Genomic DNA, 19592 nt, shown 5'->3' with positions numbered 1-19592 from the left:
CATCACAAGTCGGAGACCTCATGTGGCATTAACGGTCATTACACCCATGAAAACAAAAGGGCACATCTCGAGCAGTTATGCCATGTCGTTGTAATTACATTGCAAACGCGCACCAAAGGAATTTACAAGTGCAGTTAAAGCCGTTAATTCTTTTGCATATGTGTGTGTGTGCAGGTGTACTACTTCAGACAGGGCCATGAAGCTTACGTGGAGATGGCCAAACAGAAAAAAATTTACAGCATCAATCCTAAGAAGCAGCCGTGGCACAAGATGGAGCTCCGGGTAAGAAACAGTTTGACAGTAAAATCCGAACCAAAGCAGCGTTTCTCTGAAAAGCGCTGCCTCTCTCCTAAATATGCAGTGAACCGCAGTTATATCCTGGCTTCACTGACATTTTGAAGGTGTCATATTTTCAGTGACATTTCTCTTTTAAGAATGTAGACATCCAAAGGTAAAAAGGCGAGCCCATGAGAAATTTTTAAAAAAGACGCTGTGGGCTTGCTGAGCTTTGGTCCGTGTGGGACATGGTCGTGTATGGAGGGGTTCACCCTGCTACCCCCTCCCACTGGGATGTGGATATTTGTTGGTGCGCGTGGCTGGATGTTCTGGCGTGGTCGTTGACCCACTTCCTTGGTGGTCCGCGATCTGCCGGGTGGTTCTTTGGCGCATGGAGCCCTGATCTCGGCTCACGCTAGTATGACTGGCCTCTAGTGGAGTCGGCTGCCTGCTGCCTCTGGTCATCTGGGACTCGCGCCCCTTGGCTTTGGGCGCCCCATCTAGGCCCTCCCTTCTTGTCCTGCAGGGATGGGGATTACCCAGTTTTCCCGGATCCATCTCTGTCTGCCTGAGCTCTTGAGGGCCATCATTGCAGCTTTCCAACTCTCTCTCTTTCTCTCTCACACTCTCACACACACACCACTAGAAGAGTGTTGATTTGTTACCCGTGTCATACTGTATACCCCATTGAATGTAATAACTGGAATAACATGAATAGAAATGAAGAAATAAACAGTTAAACCCTGAACAAGAAGATCCTATAGAGACTTTATAGAGCTGATCTTGGAAAAGCAAAATGTGTTTGGCACGACAGTCGCTCAGCTCCTATTTGTGATTGCAAAAGCTGCCAGACGGGACACGATTAAAACAAAATAAGGCAAAAAAAAAAAAAAAAAATGACACTGTCCTCCTAGGAATACATAGCAGGACCCAGGGATTCACGCACATGTTAGTGTAATCATTAACTGCTGTTTTGTTGCAATGCAAAATTCGACAGGATTTTTGCTGCAAACCTTTCACCGGTGTGGCTTCTTTATCTCCGCCACACGTCTGGTTTCACACTCCTAGTTTAATCTTATTTTTTCTTTCCTAAAAACGTCTCTCTACCGAAAGACAAATGTCTACCGAGCATAAAAAAAAGGTTATGAAACTGCATATGGAGCTGTCTACGGAAGAATGAAAAAAAGCCACCAACTTCAGACACTTTAACACTTGAGAGCAACAGTTTATAGGATTGCATTTTATATTTGGTATACATTTCATTTTTTTTCTGTCCTTCTGCGTGAGGAAGCTGAAATAGCAATTCCTGTGCAGACAGCAGAACATAATGCATTGCGGGCACAGTGTGCTTCCTTGTGAATGTGCTGCTTGTAGTGTATGAAATGCAGCGTTTTCTTCTACGACGTCTTTTTATTTTCTCTTAGTATTTTGTACAGCCAGACTTCTATCTTTAAGTTTCACTTTTTCTCAGCTGGAAACAAACCTGCACCCTACACACAAACAAAAAAAAACACCAAACCCTTGACTTGGGGCTTTCCTGTAGGAAAGAACAAGAAATAACTGAAAGAGGAATCATTAATCGAGACTTTCAGGATGGTTTGCTTAATTTTTTTGTCTTGAGAACTCAAACATGCTCGTTATGTCTTTTTTGTGGCATTTAGGAGCAGGAGTTGATGAAGATAGTTGGCATCAAGTATGAGGTGGGTTTGCCCACGCTGTGCTGCCTGAAGTTGGCGTTTCTGGACCCAGACACTGGAAAATTAACCGGGGGATCTTTCTCTATGAAGTAAGTGTCTCTCTCTGCCTCCACATAAGAGTACAGGGTTTTTCCTGACTCATATCTGGCCTCTGACTACAAGTCAGAATGCAACTCTGTTATCTTACTTAGTTACCCTAACAATAGGGTTTGGTACCTTTCACGTTTGAAACAATGCTGGTACCAGAGCCGGTGTTTGGGGAATTTGGGACTGTTTCCCAGTTATACCTTTTTCCAGTACAGCTTTTTGTAAAATAATACATAAAACATTTTTATCCAGCTACCTAATTATCTGAAGAAGATGTAGGGTCCCGACCATCATCCGTGGGTTCAGTGGCTCATATGTTGGCAACAGACCTCTGGTGTATTTGGCTTTCAAGATGTCAAACACTCCACAGCTTTTAGATGTATTCTTGAGTCTGACAAGGTGCTTCCCCAGATTAGATGTGTTGTCACGGCCAGCTTTGTGTCGCCTGCTTTGCGTTTTGAAAAGCGTAGCCCCACCCAAGGCTGCTTTTTGCACACCGCTGCTGCCATTGGCCTGTGTGATTGTTGACACATAACTGAATTAACGGCACATGGTCTCACTCGCTCTTCATCTTCCTTTCGTCCAGATGTGTTCTAATACCCAAATTTGGCACCAGCTGATTGCATGCAAATCAGTACTCGGCAGTACTAATTTGGTTGATACTTTTAAGAAGTAGAAAAGTTCATTTCTGAGTTGAGAAACAAAAATGTGTGTGCTGTTTTATAAATACTGATAGTTTATCTTTGGCTCTGGCTAAAATCATCTGTGGAATAACTGCTGTTGTAAAAGAGTTTAAACAGACTGCAATACATGCCAAACATTTATCAGCTTTTAAGATGAGCCGACGTCATTACTCTTTCTAAAACACTACGGGACTCTTGTCTTATATCATGTTATATGGTCTCTCTTCAACTTTGCAACATGGCAGTTATAAAACTCACATTTCAGCAAGGTTTCATATCTTTACACAAGACAAGAGGTTATTGATAAAAACACTGACTGCAGTAATATTTCCTGACAGCAGATAGCATATACTTTATGCATACAGAAGTGAACCGCTACTACAAATCTCTTGACTACTTGCAGGTACCACGACATGCCTGATGTAATCGACTTCTTGGTGTTGCGGCAGCAGTTTGACAACGCCAGAAAAAGGCAGTGGCGCATAGGTCAGTTTTACCTTTGCAGTGCGACTTCACTCAAATATAAATGATATCGTATATGACATTCATTTTCTTTTTTGCAGAGTTCTCTGTAGTAATGTGATGTCTCCATAGGTGACAGGTTTCGGTCAGTGATCGATGATGCCTGGTGGTTTGGAACCATTGAGAGCCAGGAGCCCTACCAGTCCCAGTATCCTGACAGCTTGTTCCAGTGCTACAATGTCTGGTATGACCACAGCTTGGATTTGCTCTATTCTCAGCAGGGTTGCACTTCTTTTTGGCATGACAGCAAATCCGTTGCATTCGCATTAGGTAGGACCGTCTTGCATCGGCAAGACTGCAAGACGGTCTATATAAGAACAAAAATGTGCACAGGCAGAGATGCATACAGAAACAAAGAAATTAGATCAAAGGGATGACGCAAACAAGACCAACATGAATCACATTCAGAAGAACTCGCTGGTGATGGTGAGGAAAAGGAAGTAAAGAGGAGCAAAGTGTCACATTGACTGTCATCAGATTCAAAGGTGATGATGACAGTCACTACATACTTGACGTGTTTTTCCTCTGAATGCCAGAAATATCTCTGAGACGCTGAAACAGTAGGTTAGAAAGCCAAAGTATAGATGATGTAATCACCACCAGACACTACAGTCATGTACAACAATGGCATACGATAACGTAGACGAGGCATACTTGATAGAGCTAGTGCCACCTCTTAGTGACACCATGAAACTTCCCCCAAAAATGGCACGCTATGAGTCAGAGAAATTTCAACCAGGATTTTTTTTTTTTGGTCTTCTTTGTTTTCTTTGATGTTGGCTGTTGCAAAAGTGTGAAACCCTCCAATCAGTTCCCACTTTGTCTACTGTCCAGTTGATCTCCTGGTACAAAAAGATAATAGTGAATACTATTATTTAACGATTTCAGGTTCTTACATCCTGAAACACCAACAGAATATTTGTCATTAAAATATTCCCATTAACACTTAACAGGAATTTACTTGCTTGGACAAACTCGGACAGATAGCTGCTTGTGATTATGCTGCATCTCCCTCACTATTGCACGAAACACCTCGTGGCTTGGAAAAAATACCTTTTGCATTGCTGTGACTTTACAGTTTGAACCACTGATACATATATTGTATGTTTACTGAGCGCTTCATTATTTGAAACCTTGTTAAAGAATGAAGCGGTATGCTCAATACTACATGCCGACTTTGTAAAATACAAAAGAACTAACAAAATACTAAGATTACAATGTGATGATGATGATGATGATGATGATGATTATAATCCAACCCTGTTTCCCATCCAGCTGGGATAATGGAGACACAGAGAAGATGAGTCCTTGGGATATGGAACCCATCCCCGATGATGGTAGGAATCTGAAATGCGGTGCTCATCTGAAAAACAACAAAGAACTCATTCCTTCAGTTTTAACAGCTTACAGTTGTGACAGTTTTGTCCTTATGTCTTTGCAGCCACGTTTCCGGATGAGCTGGGCCAGAGTGTTCCGCTCATCGAGGAGGAGCAGAAGGAGCTGCTGTACGTTCCCCTGGACGGTGAATGGGGCTGCCGCACACGCGCCGAGGAGTGCGAACGCATCATCAAAGCCATCGACCAGCTCTGCACGCTCGGTATGATGTCACGAAGCGCCCGTTAACATTAGCCACGTAAGCGGTGATATGAAGTTCCGCCGTGAGGGCGCATTTCTTGTAAGGTAGCAGCTGGATGACTCTTCCCAGTGTGAGTCACCACTCTTAGCCCATGAGTCAGATGAACCAGCCAGGGGCCAGGATCATATGGTCGAAGGAGTAAGCTGCTAACACAGTGAACTAAATGTTAAGGTGCTTTCATGAATTCCCGTTAAGTGATGTAATGACACATTAGGAACAGACTGAAGGCCTGCTAGTGGAAGAAAGATGGTGTGATGGCTCCCTCTAGTGACAGTTTGGGGATTAGACACAGATTCACACACAAGCTCTCACTGCACAGCACGCTTGGCCTCAGATTTACTTAGCAGGGCAAATTGGTGTGATGCTGAAGCTGCAAGTATGTGGGAGTGGCAGGTTATATGGCTAATTTATGAACACACAGTCAGCCAGCTATATTGATTATAACATATCTATATAAGTCTGTATTCATGTCTTCCTTAACCCTTTAAGACCGACCATAGAACCAAGTGCGCCAGAGCTTATATTATATTTTTACATGCTGTGGAGCCATTTTTGGGAGCATTTCAAGTTGATATACATCAATACAACCATTATAGCCCAAATTTTAATAATATGTCTGCATTAAGTGCATAGTAATTACATAAATTGCAAAAACGTGCAATAAACTACAAAAAAATTGAAAATTGTTTTTGTTTTTTTAACATATATTTCTAGTTAGAGAAATTTAAGAAGCTTATCCCTCAAAACTGTAAATACAAAAAAGTTGCACAAAATAGTTTACCACCACAGGAAATTTATTTTAAGTGTCTTCATAGTTTTATTTTTGAAATACACCAATTTTTATATACTGCAGGAAAAAACGAAAATAAATCTTACAATGCAAATTTGCAAAAAAAACAGCATGTGCATCAAAATAAACTATTTCCAGCAGTGCAATATGAGTCCTAAGCATCCCAGAAACGACACAGAAAGTCATAAAGTCAAACATAACTTTTAAAAACACCAGTATAGGCTCATAAAGCCCTGATGGTAAGCCCGCTCCGACCGGCTTTAAAGAGTTAATCGGTGTGCAAATTTAAATGAAACTTTGCACGACCATCGTTTCACAAACAACGATTATTAACATCTATATGTTTAAAAAAAATCTAAGTCTGTCCCAATTCTTTTGATTTTCATTCATATTACATTTATTGAAATGCAATGTTACATTCTCCATTTGTGTTTGTGTCACGTGTCACATTCAATATACGTATGTACGTATGTAAGACTTGGTACTTTTAAATAATGACCAATGCAATCTACCAAAAGCAGCGCAAATTTGCATGTCAACTGGTTTTGATATGAGGGCAATGGACTGTGTTAGAAACGAGCGGGCTCCGAGGGGTCTTGGAAGTCGAGGGAGTCGTTCTCAGAGTAAATCAAAGAGCTTGGGTTGTGTTCAGGATTCATCCAGAGCAGGGCTGCTTTATAAAGAATGATTCCACCATATAAACCTGTGCAGTCAAATCATTAACATGGGGATCAGCAGGGATCAGGTTCCAATCATGTTAATGAACTTGATGCAGCTGCACCACATCTATAAATGGTCACGTTGCTCTTTTTTGCTGTAAGAATACACACATTACTACTCACTACTACACACATACTAACACTAAACATCGTTGTACTACTAGACATTTCAAAGTTTTCTATAACTGATCCTATTGTAGAGCGATAAAAAAAGTAAAATGCATAAAAATAACGTATCGTGTTGCAGAGCTCCATGTGCGCGCTGAGTAAAATGAGCAAAGATGCAGGTGCTCTCGTGCTCTCTGCAGTTTTCCTTATGAACCGATCTCTGTGTAGAAATGTACCTAAAAACTAGGGGTGCAACGATACACAAAATTCACGGTTCGGTTCGATACTTTGGTGTCACGGTTCGATATTTTTTCGATACAAAAAAATGTTCATGCCTTTTTAATTTGTCATTTATTAAAATTATAAATATATATTTTAACTCAAAAGTACAGTTTTTAAATTTAATGTTGCTGAAACAAAAGTAATTAAAAAAATAAATATATCTCAGGGCTCTCAAAATTTCAAAATCCCTGGTAGCCCTTCGGGCAGGGACTCTTCAGTTTTTGGTAGCCCAAAATAAATGTAAGCAGCCCGAATAAAAAAGAGCAATTTTTTGATTGATGTTTTGTTTCCTGTTTTGTTTCCTTTACAATATTATACATTAAAGTATAATATTGTAAAGGAAACAAAACATTAATCAAAAAATTGTTGAAAAACAAATTACAACATTGTATAAAAATTACAATCATCAACTCAAATACTTGATTCTAATTGAACAGAAATTTCTATGAACTTGTAAGAACTGTGTAGGACATGAATCAGTCTGTGTCAGATCCTGAATTTGAAATTTCCACTGAAGTCACGGGTAAGAGACAAGTGGAACCAAGATCGAGGCCATTTGCTTTTTGAAGTTTGCAAAGACTGCTAAATTTTGCCAGTGGTAGTTCACTCTTTGCAACATAGTACGCTGTTCTAAACAGATTTTTCAGGTTTATTTTTAGTATGTTATTTGCAATTGGTGTTTGTTCTGGGAAAGATATTGCAGACTGAGCAATAATGCATTTCTTGCATTTCTCATGGGTTCTAATGGGGGCCTTTCTTAAAATGACTGGTCCCAGTAACAAAGACGCTTGTCGACTCAGAAATCGAGAGAAAACCAACAATACACCCGGCAGAACATTATGTTATTTACACGGGTGCACATAAGTGGTCCGCATGTGCGCATTCGCTGTCAAAATAAAAGACGCGCACCAGATAAGAAGTTGCAACGCGCGTTTGCGTCCATATAAAAGGCTGTTTTTGTCCACTAGAGTGGGATTTTCACGGCACATTCCGCACCACATCTCTGTGCGTTCATCATTTGTCTGAAGCCAGCTCACCTCCTGCAACCACTTTTCCGAGAATACGCGCTTCTTTTGTGGTTCGGACTCCTTCTGACATTTCTTTGGAGGTGGAGGAACACCAAAGTAATTGCTTAAAGGAGCTTCTTCGACATCTTTAAGAGTTTTAAACAAATGTCTGTCCTCCTCCAGAAAATCTTGCAACTTCATATCTTGTGCGCGTTTTTTTTTTTTTTCACAGCGAATGCCCACCTGCGGACCACTTATGTGCAGCCCTGGTTATTTAGCTCGTCATATTGCAGCCACAGAAATTCTTTTGTCCATGAAACCATAAAGCTGCACTTTCTTTTTGCCTTATAGTCTGATTTGTCATAACTTCTTCACCCTGACTTGTCTTATTTGGCTCAGCAGAACTAAAATATATATCCTGCTGCTTTTACACACACACACACACACACACACACACACACACACACACACACACACACACACACACACACACACACACACACACACACCCATAACGGTCAGCGATTCTCTGCGCGATCAACCTCTCATATGTTTAAGCTTGCTGCGGGAGATTTCACTCGTCATGTTTGCGTAGTAAGCTAACGATTGATAAGACGATGTCAGAGGAATTGGTGCGCAAATTATCATCACTCACCAATCAGTACTGTCGCTCTCTATACACAGTTCGCACGATTGCAAAGTGAAAGCAAAAAACAAGCGCAAATTCAAACGCGATTTCAATATGTCACATATTGACAGTGGCTCACCGATGCCAATGACCTAATTACCCAGCTACATTTCTGAAAGAATGCAAAAGCATTGACATATATTTTTCCTTCCTACAATAGCCCGACAATAGCTCGCGAGCCCCGGGACGTCGGGCTAGCGATTTTGCAAGCCCTGTGTTACAGGCATGGCCCTTTAAGGATGAAGCCTGATGGGAAATGTATTCGGGATGTGTGTAGCGGGACTGCCTGGTGTGTGTGAAGAGAGAGAGCGGAGAAGGGGAAAAAGTAACGGTTAGCTACAGAAGAGACGAAAAGAAAATAAATAAAAGGAATATAATAACTCCCTCGACAGCCAGAGTTGTGTCGGCGATGCTCGGTGTGAGTAAACTGTTTCAGCCCACTGTACGCGGTGTTCGTGCCTTAGAGAAGAAATAAAGTTCGGTGAAGCAGTTTCCTACGCCTCCTTCGATCTTTTTGCTAGCGGAGTTGACCTGTATAGTAAGCTGTTTCCGGCTACGAGTCAGTTACGGAACCTTCAAGTAACTGCCAGAGGTTTCCTTACTACGGTTCGGGGCCGCGGATCTGGCGCGGTAACACCTGTATCTGATTGAGGAATCACTCATCTTTGGAAAAGAGAGTTTATTACAGAGAAATGGCTCTTTCCAAAATAAAAGCTATACTATACGCTTCTTCTGGGCTATATTCTCGGCAGCATATTGTAGCGGGTCAGGGCTGTTCGGGGTTCTGTTTGTACAGTTATGTTTTGTTTATGTTGCCATAGTGACGGGTGACGCCTTCTCGCTGCGACGGTGTGTCCTTCCGGGGTCAGAGGGCGCTCTGTGTGTTGTTGTTGCTGTGCGGTTGCCGCGCTGAGCAGTTAGCTAGCGGCAGTGTTCTTCTGCAGATGTCAATAAACGGCTGTGCTCCCTGGCTAGCTCACGGGAAGCAAGACCAAACGATACCTCCGTCTCCTCCTTGTCTGAGCTCGCCACATTGGTGTCAGAAGTGGGATGATGGTGGCACCCCATGTTCTGACCCGAGTGACCGTGACCGGCCGGTGCGCCAAAAGAAGGCACCTGGACATTTGCATGACTTTGTGTGGGGTAATGGGGTCGTCGGGGACGACTGACCCCTTAGGTGGGGGCTATGTAGCGGGTCAGGGCTGTTCGGGGTTCTGTTTGTACAGTTATGTTTTGTTTATGTTGCCATAGTGACGGGTGACGCCCTCTCGCTGCGACGGTGTGTCCTTCCGGGGTCAGAGGGCGCCCTGTGTGGTGTTGTTGTTGTTGTTGCTGTGCTGTTGCCGCGCTGAGCAGTTAGCTAGCGGCAGTGTTCTTCTGCAGATGTCAATAAACGGCTGTGCTCCCTGGCTAGCTCACGGGAAGCAAGACCAAACGACACCTCCGTCTCCTCGTTGTCTGAGCTCGCCACATTGGTGTCAGAAGTGGGATGATGGTGGCACCCCATGTTCTGACCCTAGTAACTTTTCCCCCGCTGGTCGTGATCGGCCGGCGCGCCAAAAGAAGGCACCTGGACATTTGCAGGACTTTGTGTGGGGTAATGGGGTCGTCGGGGACGACTGACCCCTTAGGTGGGGGCTATGTAGCGGGTCAGGGCTGTTCGGGGTTCTGTTTGTACAGTTATGTTTTGTTTATGTTGCCATAGTGACGGGTGACGCCTTCTCGCTGCGACGGTGTGTCCTTCCGGGGTCAGAGGGCGCTCTGTGTGTTGTTGTTGCTGTGCGGTTGCCGCGCTGAGCAGTTAGCTAGCGGCAGTGTTCTTCTGCAGATGTCAATAAACGGCTGTGCTCCCTGGCTAGCTCACGGGAAGCAAGACCAAACGATACCTCCGTCTCCTCCTTGTCTGAGCTCGCCACATTGGTGTCAGAAGTGGGATGATGGTGGCACCCCATGTTCTGACCCGAGTGACCGTGACCGGCCGGTGCGCCAAAAGAAGGCACCTGGACATTTGCATGACTTTGTGTGGGGTAATGGGGTCGTCGGGGACGACTGACCCCTTAGGTGGGGGCTATGTAGCGGGTCAGGGCTGTTCGGGGTTCTGTTTGTACAGTTATGTTTTGTTTATGTTGCCATAGTGACGGGTGACGCCCTCTCGCTGCGACGGTGTGTCCTTCCGGGGTCAGAGGGCGCCCTGTGTGGTGTTGTTGTTGTTGTTGCTGTGCTGTTGCCGCGCTGAGCAGTTAGCTAGCGGCAGTGTTCTTCTGCAGATGTCAATAAACGGCTGTGCTCCCTGGCTAGCTCACGGGAAGCAAGACCAAACGACACCTCCGTCTCCTCGTTGTTTGAGCTCGCCACATTGGTGTCAGAAGTGGGATGATGGTGGCACCCCATGTTCTGACCCTAGTAACTTTTCCCCCGCTGGTCGTGATCGGCCGGCGCGCCAAAAGAAGGCACCTGGACATTTGCAGGACTTTGTGTGGGGTAATGGGGTCGTCGGGGACGACTGACCCCTTAGGTGGGGGCTATGTAGCGGGTCAGGGCTGTTCGGGGTTCTGTTTGTACAGTTATGTTTTGTTTATGTTGCCATAGTGACGGGTGACGCCTTCTCGCTGCGACGGTGTGTCCTTCCGGGGTCAGAGGGCGCTCTGTGTGTTGTTGCTGTGCGGTTGCCGCGCTGAGCAGTTAGCTAGCGGCAGTGTTCTTCTGCAGATGTCAATAAACGGCTGTGCTCCCTGGCTAGCTCACGGGAACATATCAGGTCCCCATAAGGAGAATCATGTGCTAACGGCTGTCTAAATGACTCGGGTAAAGTTTGTAGCATGCATGCTTGTTGTTTTTGTCTGCTTCCACTTGTCTTTGCACCAGGATGATGTCGGGGTAAATGTGCAGTCATATTCGTTGTGTTCCCACTAGTGCTGTCAGCGTTAATCTCGTTGAAATGACGTTAACGCCACAACACGGCAAATCTCCGTTAACGAGCTACCCCTGCGTGGGGCTAGACGGCCAACACGTTGACGAGCTAACTGCGCTAACACACTAGTTCCCACCCATGTAATTGAGCATTGCGTGGCACATCCAACATACTGTTTTACTTTAGTCCATGACGCGCTTACCGTCAGGGTCATACGTCACATGAAAACCAAAATAATTCCAAATGCCAGATCTGAATGAGGGTGGGGGAGGTTCAATTTGCCATGTTGCAAGGAGAGTTTAACTTCTGTCTCGCTAGCTTGCCCTGCGCTCTTCCTTCTGATGATGCTGTCTGTGTTGAACGCTCAGTGGATCTGCGCTCGACAGTGCAGCCTAGGCGGAGTAGTCGAACGCAGATTCACTGAGCGCTCAACACAGACAGCATCGTCAGAAGGAAAGTTGATAAAATAAATTACAAATGTTGTATTGTTCGATACATATGCGTACCGAACCGAAAGCACTGTATCGAACGGTTCAATATCGATACGAGTATCGTTGCACCCCTACTAAAAACCTGAAACACTGCACATCACTCTAGTCACTGTAAAAACTAACTGTGCTGACTGTGATATGTCCAAGGTTTGTCTGTTGTATTTTGCCTTTGCTCCTAGCTACAATGCTCCACACTAAGTTATCCTAAGTTCTGCTCTGTTTCATCAAAAATACCAGTATCAGCATTCAGTGTTAGGATTCAGTGAAGAGCTTTGGCACTGCCCTCGGAGCTTTGAGCCGTCACACCCAAACCTATTATGTGTTTGTGCTGATAACCTCTTCCCCAGGCATTCCAAGTAAATCAGCACTCCTACTGCAAACTATCATAGACACATAAAAAATTAAAATTCCAACTCTGATTTTGTGTTCTGAGTGAAAACAATTTTTCAAATATATGAACAATAAAGTTAGAAGCAAAAAGAACCAAGTCCACACCTTTCAGTCACAAAACTGACACTCTGCCTATTTAGCAAATCCTTAAAGTTTCCTATTTTTAAGGTAAAGGAAGGGTTTTGTCCTAAATCTAGCCCATGGTTCACTATCAGGAATGTTTTCCAGTTATGCTAAAGCTCCATTCAGTGACAAAGTTAAACAGAGATATGAGGATGAGATGAAAGGGTGCAGGAAGCAAAGATGCCAAAAGAGAGAGATTTTGTTCCCTAACAGTGTTAAATGGAGCTATCACGTGGTATTTATATGTAATAAATGATAAAAGGTTCCGGGTATGATATGTGGGTCTGGAGCCAGCCATCTTCAAAGTGCATTTGAGGGACAGAAACATCCTCCATGATGGTCCGATAGGTGAAAGGAAATGAAGAGAAATAAGTAATCATAATGAAGAGCAGACTGTTTTTTGCAGAACAAGATTTTTATCAAATATTTTTCTCCATTGGAAACATCTAAATTAAGACAGGGATGTTCAGAATAGCTGCAGAAAGAAAAACAGGATAAAAGTGTTTGCATTGCTGTTGCAGGGCTTCTTTTGTTGGAAAGGAATCAAAATCAATTTCAGCAAATGGATTAAAGAAACACATGCACACCATCCTGCCATAGAAAATAAATCAGTTTGTGTTTTTCTGTTATGTTTAAACTGATTTAATTCCTCATAATACCAAATGTGGATCCCATTGGCTCATGTGCACCACTAATATAACTCATGTGTATTTCTCTTATCACGTACTTGCTTCAACAAACACAGATGTTGCAGCACCGTTTGCCTTCCCAGTGGACCTGCAGGCGTACCCCACGTACTGCACAGTAGTGGCCTACGTCACTGACCTCAGCACTATACGCCAAAGGCTGGTGAACCGCTTCTACAGGTGCGTCCTCTCGGGTTATCACATACAGAGCGCGTGTGAAAGAGACCGACCGTAACAGCTGCGTTTTCCTTTCAGGCGGCTCTCCTCTCTGATGTGGGAGGTTCGCTACATAGAACACAACGCCCAGACGTTCAACGAGCCGGGGTCATTCATCGTCACCACCGCCAAGTTTGTCTCTGACCTCATGCTGCAGTTCATTAAGTGAGCACATTTAATGTCGAGCGTTACTAAATCACAGTTACGTGATGTGAAAATAATCATCTGAAATGTCCTCCTTACTCATCAATGAATGTTTCATTCCCCACATGTAGCTTTCCCAACAGCTGCAACAGTCGACTTTTTGGGTTTAATAATTTGACATGAATAATTTTTAGATCATTGACCCTGTCCTATCACAGAGGAATAACTCCTGATTCCTCCTCATTTCTTCCACAGGGACCAAAGTCTGACAGACATCATGCCCCTCTATAAAACTATGAAGAAGGCGACCTTCTCTGACTCTGAAGACGAGGTGTGTGTGACTGTCCGTATGCATGCTTACACTGCATTCATTCACACGATGATCCGGGCACGTTAAGCGTAAAGCTTTGAAAATAGACACTAATCTCGCTTTTTTTCCTTCTTTTTTGAATTATTGAGCTAAAAAATATAATTAATTAAGCTGACAGAGAAACATGTTAGATTATTTTTCTTTTATCCTATTTAGGATGACGAGGAAGAGGACGAAGATACTAATACTCCTGGAACATCCACACGGAACCACAAGGTAACATATGTAACAGATTCACACGAGCGGATACAGTGTCAGTGTCGATGCAGGTTCGGTATCAGAAATGGCCGTTTACTGTTTTTTTACTAATTCCCACAGGCCCGTCGACCCATGCAGCGCCAGCTGCGAGCTCGACCTCATTCGTACGACCCTCACGCGTGGAAGGGACGCTGCAAAGAGCTGCTGGATCTCATCTTTCAATGTGAAGACTCTGAGCCCTTCAGAGAACCCGTAGACCTACAAGAGTACCCGGTAACTATGCAACAAACCTCTCGCTTTTTGTGTTATGTGCGGTGCAGACCTGCGAGCTCAGAATCAAACTCAACTCTCTGGAGCTGATCTGAATTTTTAGCTCCTTGTAAATTTCCATCACAATCACATTGATTTGTGTTTTCAGGGGGCACAAGTGGCTCCAGTTCAATTATGATGAGTGCTGTTTGAGGCAAAGGCCTCTTCATTCATGATGTGAACAGACTCACAGCTTCAGTGGCCTTGAGTTCTCTTCAAAAGAAGAAGGGTGCAGTTCTTTCACTTCTGGTTTTTTTTCCTTTTCAGCTCATTGACAGTAAAAACTTCAAACCTCTCTATTCTCTCACTTCTTTCCCATTTCTCTCTCTCTCTCCTTTCTGTCATCTTTTGAAAACAATTCAATGAAAGATGAAAAATCCCAACTGTCCCTCTGCTTCTTCAAGGACTACCTGCAAATAGTCGAATCACCGATGGACTTTGGCACTGTTCTCAACACGCTGACGGAAGGAAAGTACCAGTCTCCCATCGAGCTCTGCAAGGATGTCAGGCTCATTTTTAGTAATTCCAAAGCTTACACGCCCAGTAAGAAGTCTCGGGTGAGGGTCACAAACACACACATTTACAGCTCATTATGCCTATAATATAGATTTTATGGGTCCATAAAATTAAATCCTCAAATTATTATTTTTTTTAACTTCTTCAGATTTATAGTATGAGCCTAAGGCTTTCTGCCCTGTTTGAGGAGCATATCAGCCCCATCCTGGCTGACTACAAAGCCATCCACGGCCTGACTGATAAACTGACCAAACAAGGCACCGACAGACAGACACGACACACTACAGACAGACAGACACGACACGTAATGAAGAGGAGGAGGAGGAGAAGCGAATCTCCTGCAAGCAGCACCGCGTCCAGGTAGATGAAATTTAACTTTCTCTGCAGCTTTAAATATATATATTTTTTAACCTGATGTCACACTCGGTTACTTTTTGATTTCATTTCTAGCCCAGAGAGGAAGAGACGCGTATCGTCCAGAGTGAACGCAAAGAAGGAGCCTTCGCCTGTCCCTTCACGACCCTCCTCTCTGAGGCAGAGCATCCCTGTCAAGCAGCAGCCGCCTCAGATGGTCAACGGCAAAGCAGAAATGCCAGCTCCAGGACGCACGCGTAGCGCTGCGCGCCATACTACACACTCACTACCCTCCTCATCCTCATCACATAACGTCACGAACAGCACGCCGAGCACAACAGGTATCATCACAGACGTGTTCAATAAATACGATAACGCTCCAGGAAGTCACTGCAGCAGGCAAAGGAGTAGTCGGCCACAGCATGTTGCTGTTACATTTTGGTTTTTATACACACACAACACAAGTTTGTGAGTCGCTGACAGTCACCTTTTGTTACCTTTGGACAAAGCTAGGCTAACTATACGCTGCCTGTTTTTCAGCCTTTATGCTAAGCTATGCTAACCAAAGTGATGTTGATTTTCTTATCTGATGCTGGACAAGAAAGCACACTACATCTCCTCGCCTGCTGCCTAGCCTGGCTGTTTATTTCCTTCTTCTATCTCCTTCTCATTAACAGAGTCGACTCGCTCGTTGCGGGCTCATAACTCTGTGCCAGCTTCGTCATCACCAGCTCCTGAGAAGGTGACACCTTCCCAACCCACAGAGAGTAGCAGCGGAAGCACTCGACGGAAACTCAGGACACCTGTTCGACACACACCAGGTAAGAGATCACGTCACAATCATGTGACCGTGTAAAGCAAAGGTTTACGATCAGGACGTAAACATTTACGTTTCTGTTCTTTTCCATCTCAGGCTCTCCTGGCAGCACTTCATCTCATAGCACAGTCCACCTGAATGGCCACGGTAGTCATGTGACCCTAGGTGTGGGAAGAAGGGGGAGGAAGTCGAGAACAGAGCCGCCAGTGAGTCCACCAGAGGTCTCAACCCCGGCCAGCCCTTCAAGACCGCGAGGTCGCCCACCTGGCAAGAAGAGAGGCAGGAAGAGCAAGCAGGAGGCGGAGGACACAAGACAGAGCGGCAGCCGCAGGAGCTTCACCCCTGACGACGAGGTCGACCCGTCTACAGGCGACGAAGGCGGCATGTCTTCTGCACAGGAAGTGTTGTCGGACTCTGGCATGGCGTCGACGCCGAGACGGCGTGGCCGGCCCCGAGTGGTGAGAATCGAGGAACCTGCTCCTCCTCCTGAGTCACCGGAGCCCTCGCCACTGAGGAGGAGCAGCAGAAGGGCCAACGAAGAGGGCACGCCTCCGCTCCAGACCCAACGACCCAGCCGAAAAGAACCTCCTAAGGAGGAGGAGGAGGCAGGCGAGGAGGCAGGAGGGTCCATGCGCACACGTAACCAAGGTCGACGGTCAGCCTGGTACATGGAGGAGGACTCCGAGGAGGAGCAAAGGCAGCTGCTGTTTGAGGACTCATCAATAACCTTTGGCACCTCCTCAAAAGGGCGTGTCCGCAAACTGACAGAGAAAGCCAAAGCCAACCTGATTGGCTGGTAACGGAGGAGCCACGCAGGCTGGGACATGTTCGCTCGTGCGTTGGAGGACTGGGAGGGCGGAGTGGAGGAAGTCACGCTTAGCGGTGTATGCATTTGTGTGCGTATGTGTGCGTACATCCATGGAGTCGCTGGTTCAGCTGCTGCTATTTGAAGCTGAGGAGAGCAAAGAGTTACCAGCCCACTCCTTGTCGCTGCCCCTCCCCTTCCACCTTCCTCTCTTGCCCAGTAAGCACATCTGTACGACATCCGATGGCATGTTCGCGTGTTCCAGCTCCTCCTACATTATTGATCCATGTTGGATCCCGCAGGAGCGCGAATCACAGAGCCTCATGTCGACGGTGTTGTGACTCCTCTCTTGTGAACCACTCTGTCTCCTTCTGACCTTGTACACAGTTTGGTGTCAGATTGGGTAAAGTTGTTGGTAGTTGGAGACTTTTAGTACTTGAAAAAAAAATCACGAGGAGGCCAGATGTATCTTATCTAACTTTTACTATTTTTGAGGACTTTTCAAGCGTCTCCGCCGGACAGATGGAAGATGCCCACGGAGCTGAACGCGGTAATGGACGACGGGACCGCTGGCCTAACAACGTCCTTTTCCCGCTTCCCCCTCTCTCCCTCCCTTCCTCATTGTTCCCAGTCTTTTTTTATACAACCTGCTCTCTGCTTTTTCTAAGATTTGTACGTGATCACTGCTCTCTGTTTTGGAAGTCTTACACGTTGGCTGACCTATCTGTCTGCGCTAAAATACCAAATGGTGTACCTTTTCGGAGGTACTGTAGATCTGTAGGTTTTGTTTACTATTGATGTGTGTGGGTGTTTTTTCTTTTCCTTTCTTTTCTCTTTGCATGTTATTAGAAAGAGGAAGCAACTTTTTTTTCCTTTTCCTGATGCTGTTTTTACTGTGGCGAGGAGGAGAAAAAGGATGCATGGGTGAAAAGGGTCATTTATGTCTCTCTAGTTCATGTTTCAAAGCGTCCTCAACATTAGCAATACCTTGTGCCTTTATGTCTTTTGTATGGGTGCGTGCGTGCATGTAGGTGTATGCGTGCTTGGCTTCTGCCCTGCAAAGTACATGTGCCTGTTTGTGTACGAACTTAGTTGTGACTATGCGGGTAATTGAAGGAATGTGTGTATGTTTTTTCGTTTGTTTGTTTTTTTAATAACACAACTGAGCGTGTCATTTCAGCGTGCAAACAGTGGCATACAGTTTGATCGTTGTGAAAACCTCTCAAAGAAATGTATTTATAGCAGCTGAAAAGAAATTTACTGTTGTTGTAAGCATACCATTACTCATGTCGATATATTATCCTATAACCAACCTATTGTCAGTTTATACCTAAGGTACAGAGGGGTGGAGCTTCGGGTGACTAGCTTTGAGATGCACTTACCAGAGACCGGTTATCAATGCAGTCTTAGGGAGTAACCATGTGTATTTTAAAATCTTTAAACATATAAAGTTTTAAAGTGTCGATATGTTTCCACGGTGACTCCAAACTTGTACGCACACACATAGACACACGCAAATCTGTCTCGCATGTTCTAGCACTTTCTCACGCCTGCTGCAAACAGGAAGGAGACGGATCAAACTGGGATCGGACTGAATTTGAACTGAAAGCAAACCGGAGAAAGAGACAAGTCTTACCTTCATCTTTCTGATTGTGTGCCTTTGCTACTCTGGCATATTGAATCCTTGGTTTCTCCTCTTTGGGGCCTTTATTTTTTTAGTGTTTGTTATCGTTTCGGATCTCCCGGTCCCGCTCGTCACTGGGTTCAGAGAAACTGGACTTCGGGGAGCGGACTAGACCTGACAGGCTCGTGAGGAAAATAATGAAAAGACCGAAACATTAACATTTTGACAGGGGACAAACATATTATGTCACTCTTTGTACACACAGGTGAGAGTTTATAAAGATGGGTTTTGTTTTTTTTGTGGGGTTTTTCTGTTTTGTTTGGGGTTTTTTCCCCACAGCACGGAGTGAGTGAATGCCAGAATCCATGAGTTTCCACTCGTGTTGCAGGACTGACTGGACGGAACTGGATGGTAGCATCAATATACACCTGGTTCTTTTCATAGGTCTCGTCACATATTACTAAACGTATATCTCATCTGTTCATCTTTATTGTCAATGTCTTTTTGTTGTTGTTATGGATTTGTCAATGCCAAATTCTGTCTTTGGGCACTGAAGTTGTAGAACATGGCTTTTGAATGTGTTTTATTTTCTAAAGAGATTTTATTGTCTCCATGGTGAGTGTGTTGAGCTGTTTTACATATGACGCGTTGGCTGTTTTCTGTTTGTGTCCCTGCCATAAAGGACGATATACCAGTGGCCGCATATGTGAAGATGGGTTTTTTATCCTCTGCCACACCTATTTCAGATGTTCTGGTGGTTCATAATTGCTTTGTTTATGCTGTGTTTGTGAAGAGTTTCATTCAAAAATTGCCTAAAAACACTGACACTATCCTCCACAAATGACATGAAAATGAATTTTATTCTTGAGGTTTCAAGGTTATATTTGCCTATGATAATATTTATGTTGTGGAGAAACTTTATTGTAATAATTCATGGCTTTAATAAAAAAAAAAAACACTCTAAAAACTCTTCAGAAACACAAAGATTTAAAGATTTTTTTATCATGTGATGAAAGCAGAGATGGGCTTGCTTTGACCCAGGATTTTCAAATTTGAGGTATGACTTTATTTTTAAAGGGGACCTTTTACTCCGACGTCCATGTCCATGTATTCTGTTGTAATGGACTCCATTACAATAGTTCT

At 44.3% G+C, this 19592-nt stretch overlaps 1 protein-coding gene across 1 annotated transcript in view; it reads left to right on the top strand.

The window, feature by feature from the left end:
* Positions 1 to 19281, top strand: part of phip (PHIP subunit of CUL4-Ring ligase complex) — a 41831-nt gene extending 22550 nt beyond the window's left edge. The window contains exons 25-40 of the mRNA XM_085371862.1: positions 175 to 282; positions 1938 to 2062; positions 3147 to 3229; positions 3338 to 3449; positions 4541 to 4602; positions 4707 to 4862; positions 13156 to 13276; positions 13352 to 13477; positions 13712 to 13787; positions 13983 to 14042; positions 14145 to 14297; positions 14738 to 14890; positions 14998 to 15209; positions 15300 to 15544; positions 15881 to 16024; positions 16117 to 19281. Coding sequence (XP_085227988.1) covers positions 175 to 282; positions 1938 to 2062; positions 3147 to 3229; positions 3338 to 3449; positions 4541 to 4602; positions 4707 to 4862; positions 13156 to 13276; positions 13352 to 13477; positions 13712 to 13787; positions 13983 to 14042; positions 14145 to 14297; positions 14738 to 14890; positions 14998 to 15209; positions 15300 to 15544; positions 15881 to 16024; positions 16117 to 16820 — 2640 coding nt within the window. The 3' untranslated portion in view covers positions 16821 to 19281. The remainder of the gene's footprint in view (positions 1 to 174; positions 283 to 1937; positions 2063 to 3146; positions 3230 to 3337; positions 3450 to 4540; positions 4603 to 4706; positions 4863 to 13155; positions 13277 to 13351; positions 13478 to 13711; positions 13788 to 13982; positions 14043 to 14144; positions 14298 to 14737; positions 14891 to 14997; positions 15210 to 15299; positions 15545 to 15880; positions 16025 to 16116) is intronic.
* Positions 19282 to 19592: the final 311 nt, after the last annotated feature.

This window comes from Diplotaxodon limnothrissa, linkage group LG15, assembly GCF_057381915.1.
Source record: "Diplotaxodon limnothrissa isolate DT_005_m linkage group LG15, D_limnothrissa_male_GT1.1, whole genome shotgun sequence".
NCBI classification, from domain to species: Eukaryota; Metazoa; Chordata; class Actinopteri; order Cichliformes; family Cichlidae; genus Diplotaxodon; species Diplotaxodon limnothrissa.
This window is presented reverse-complemented; position numbering and strand designations above follow the sequence as displayed.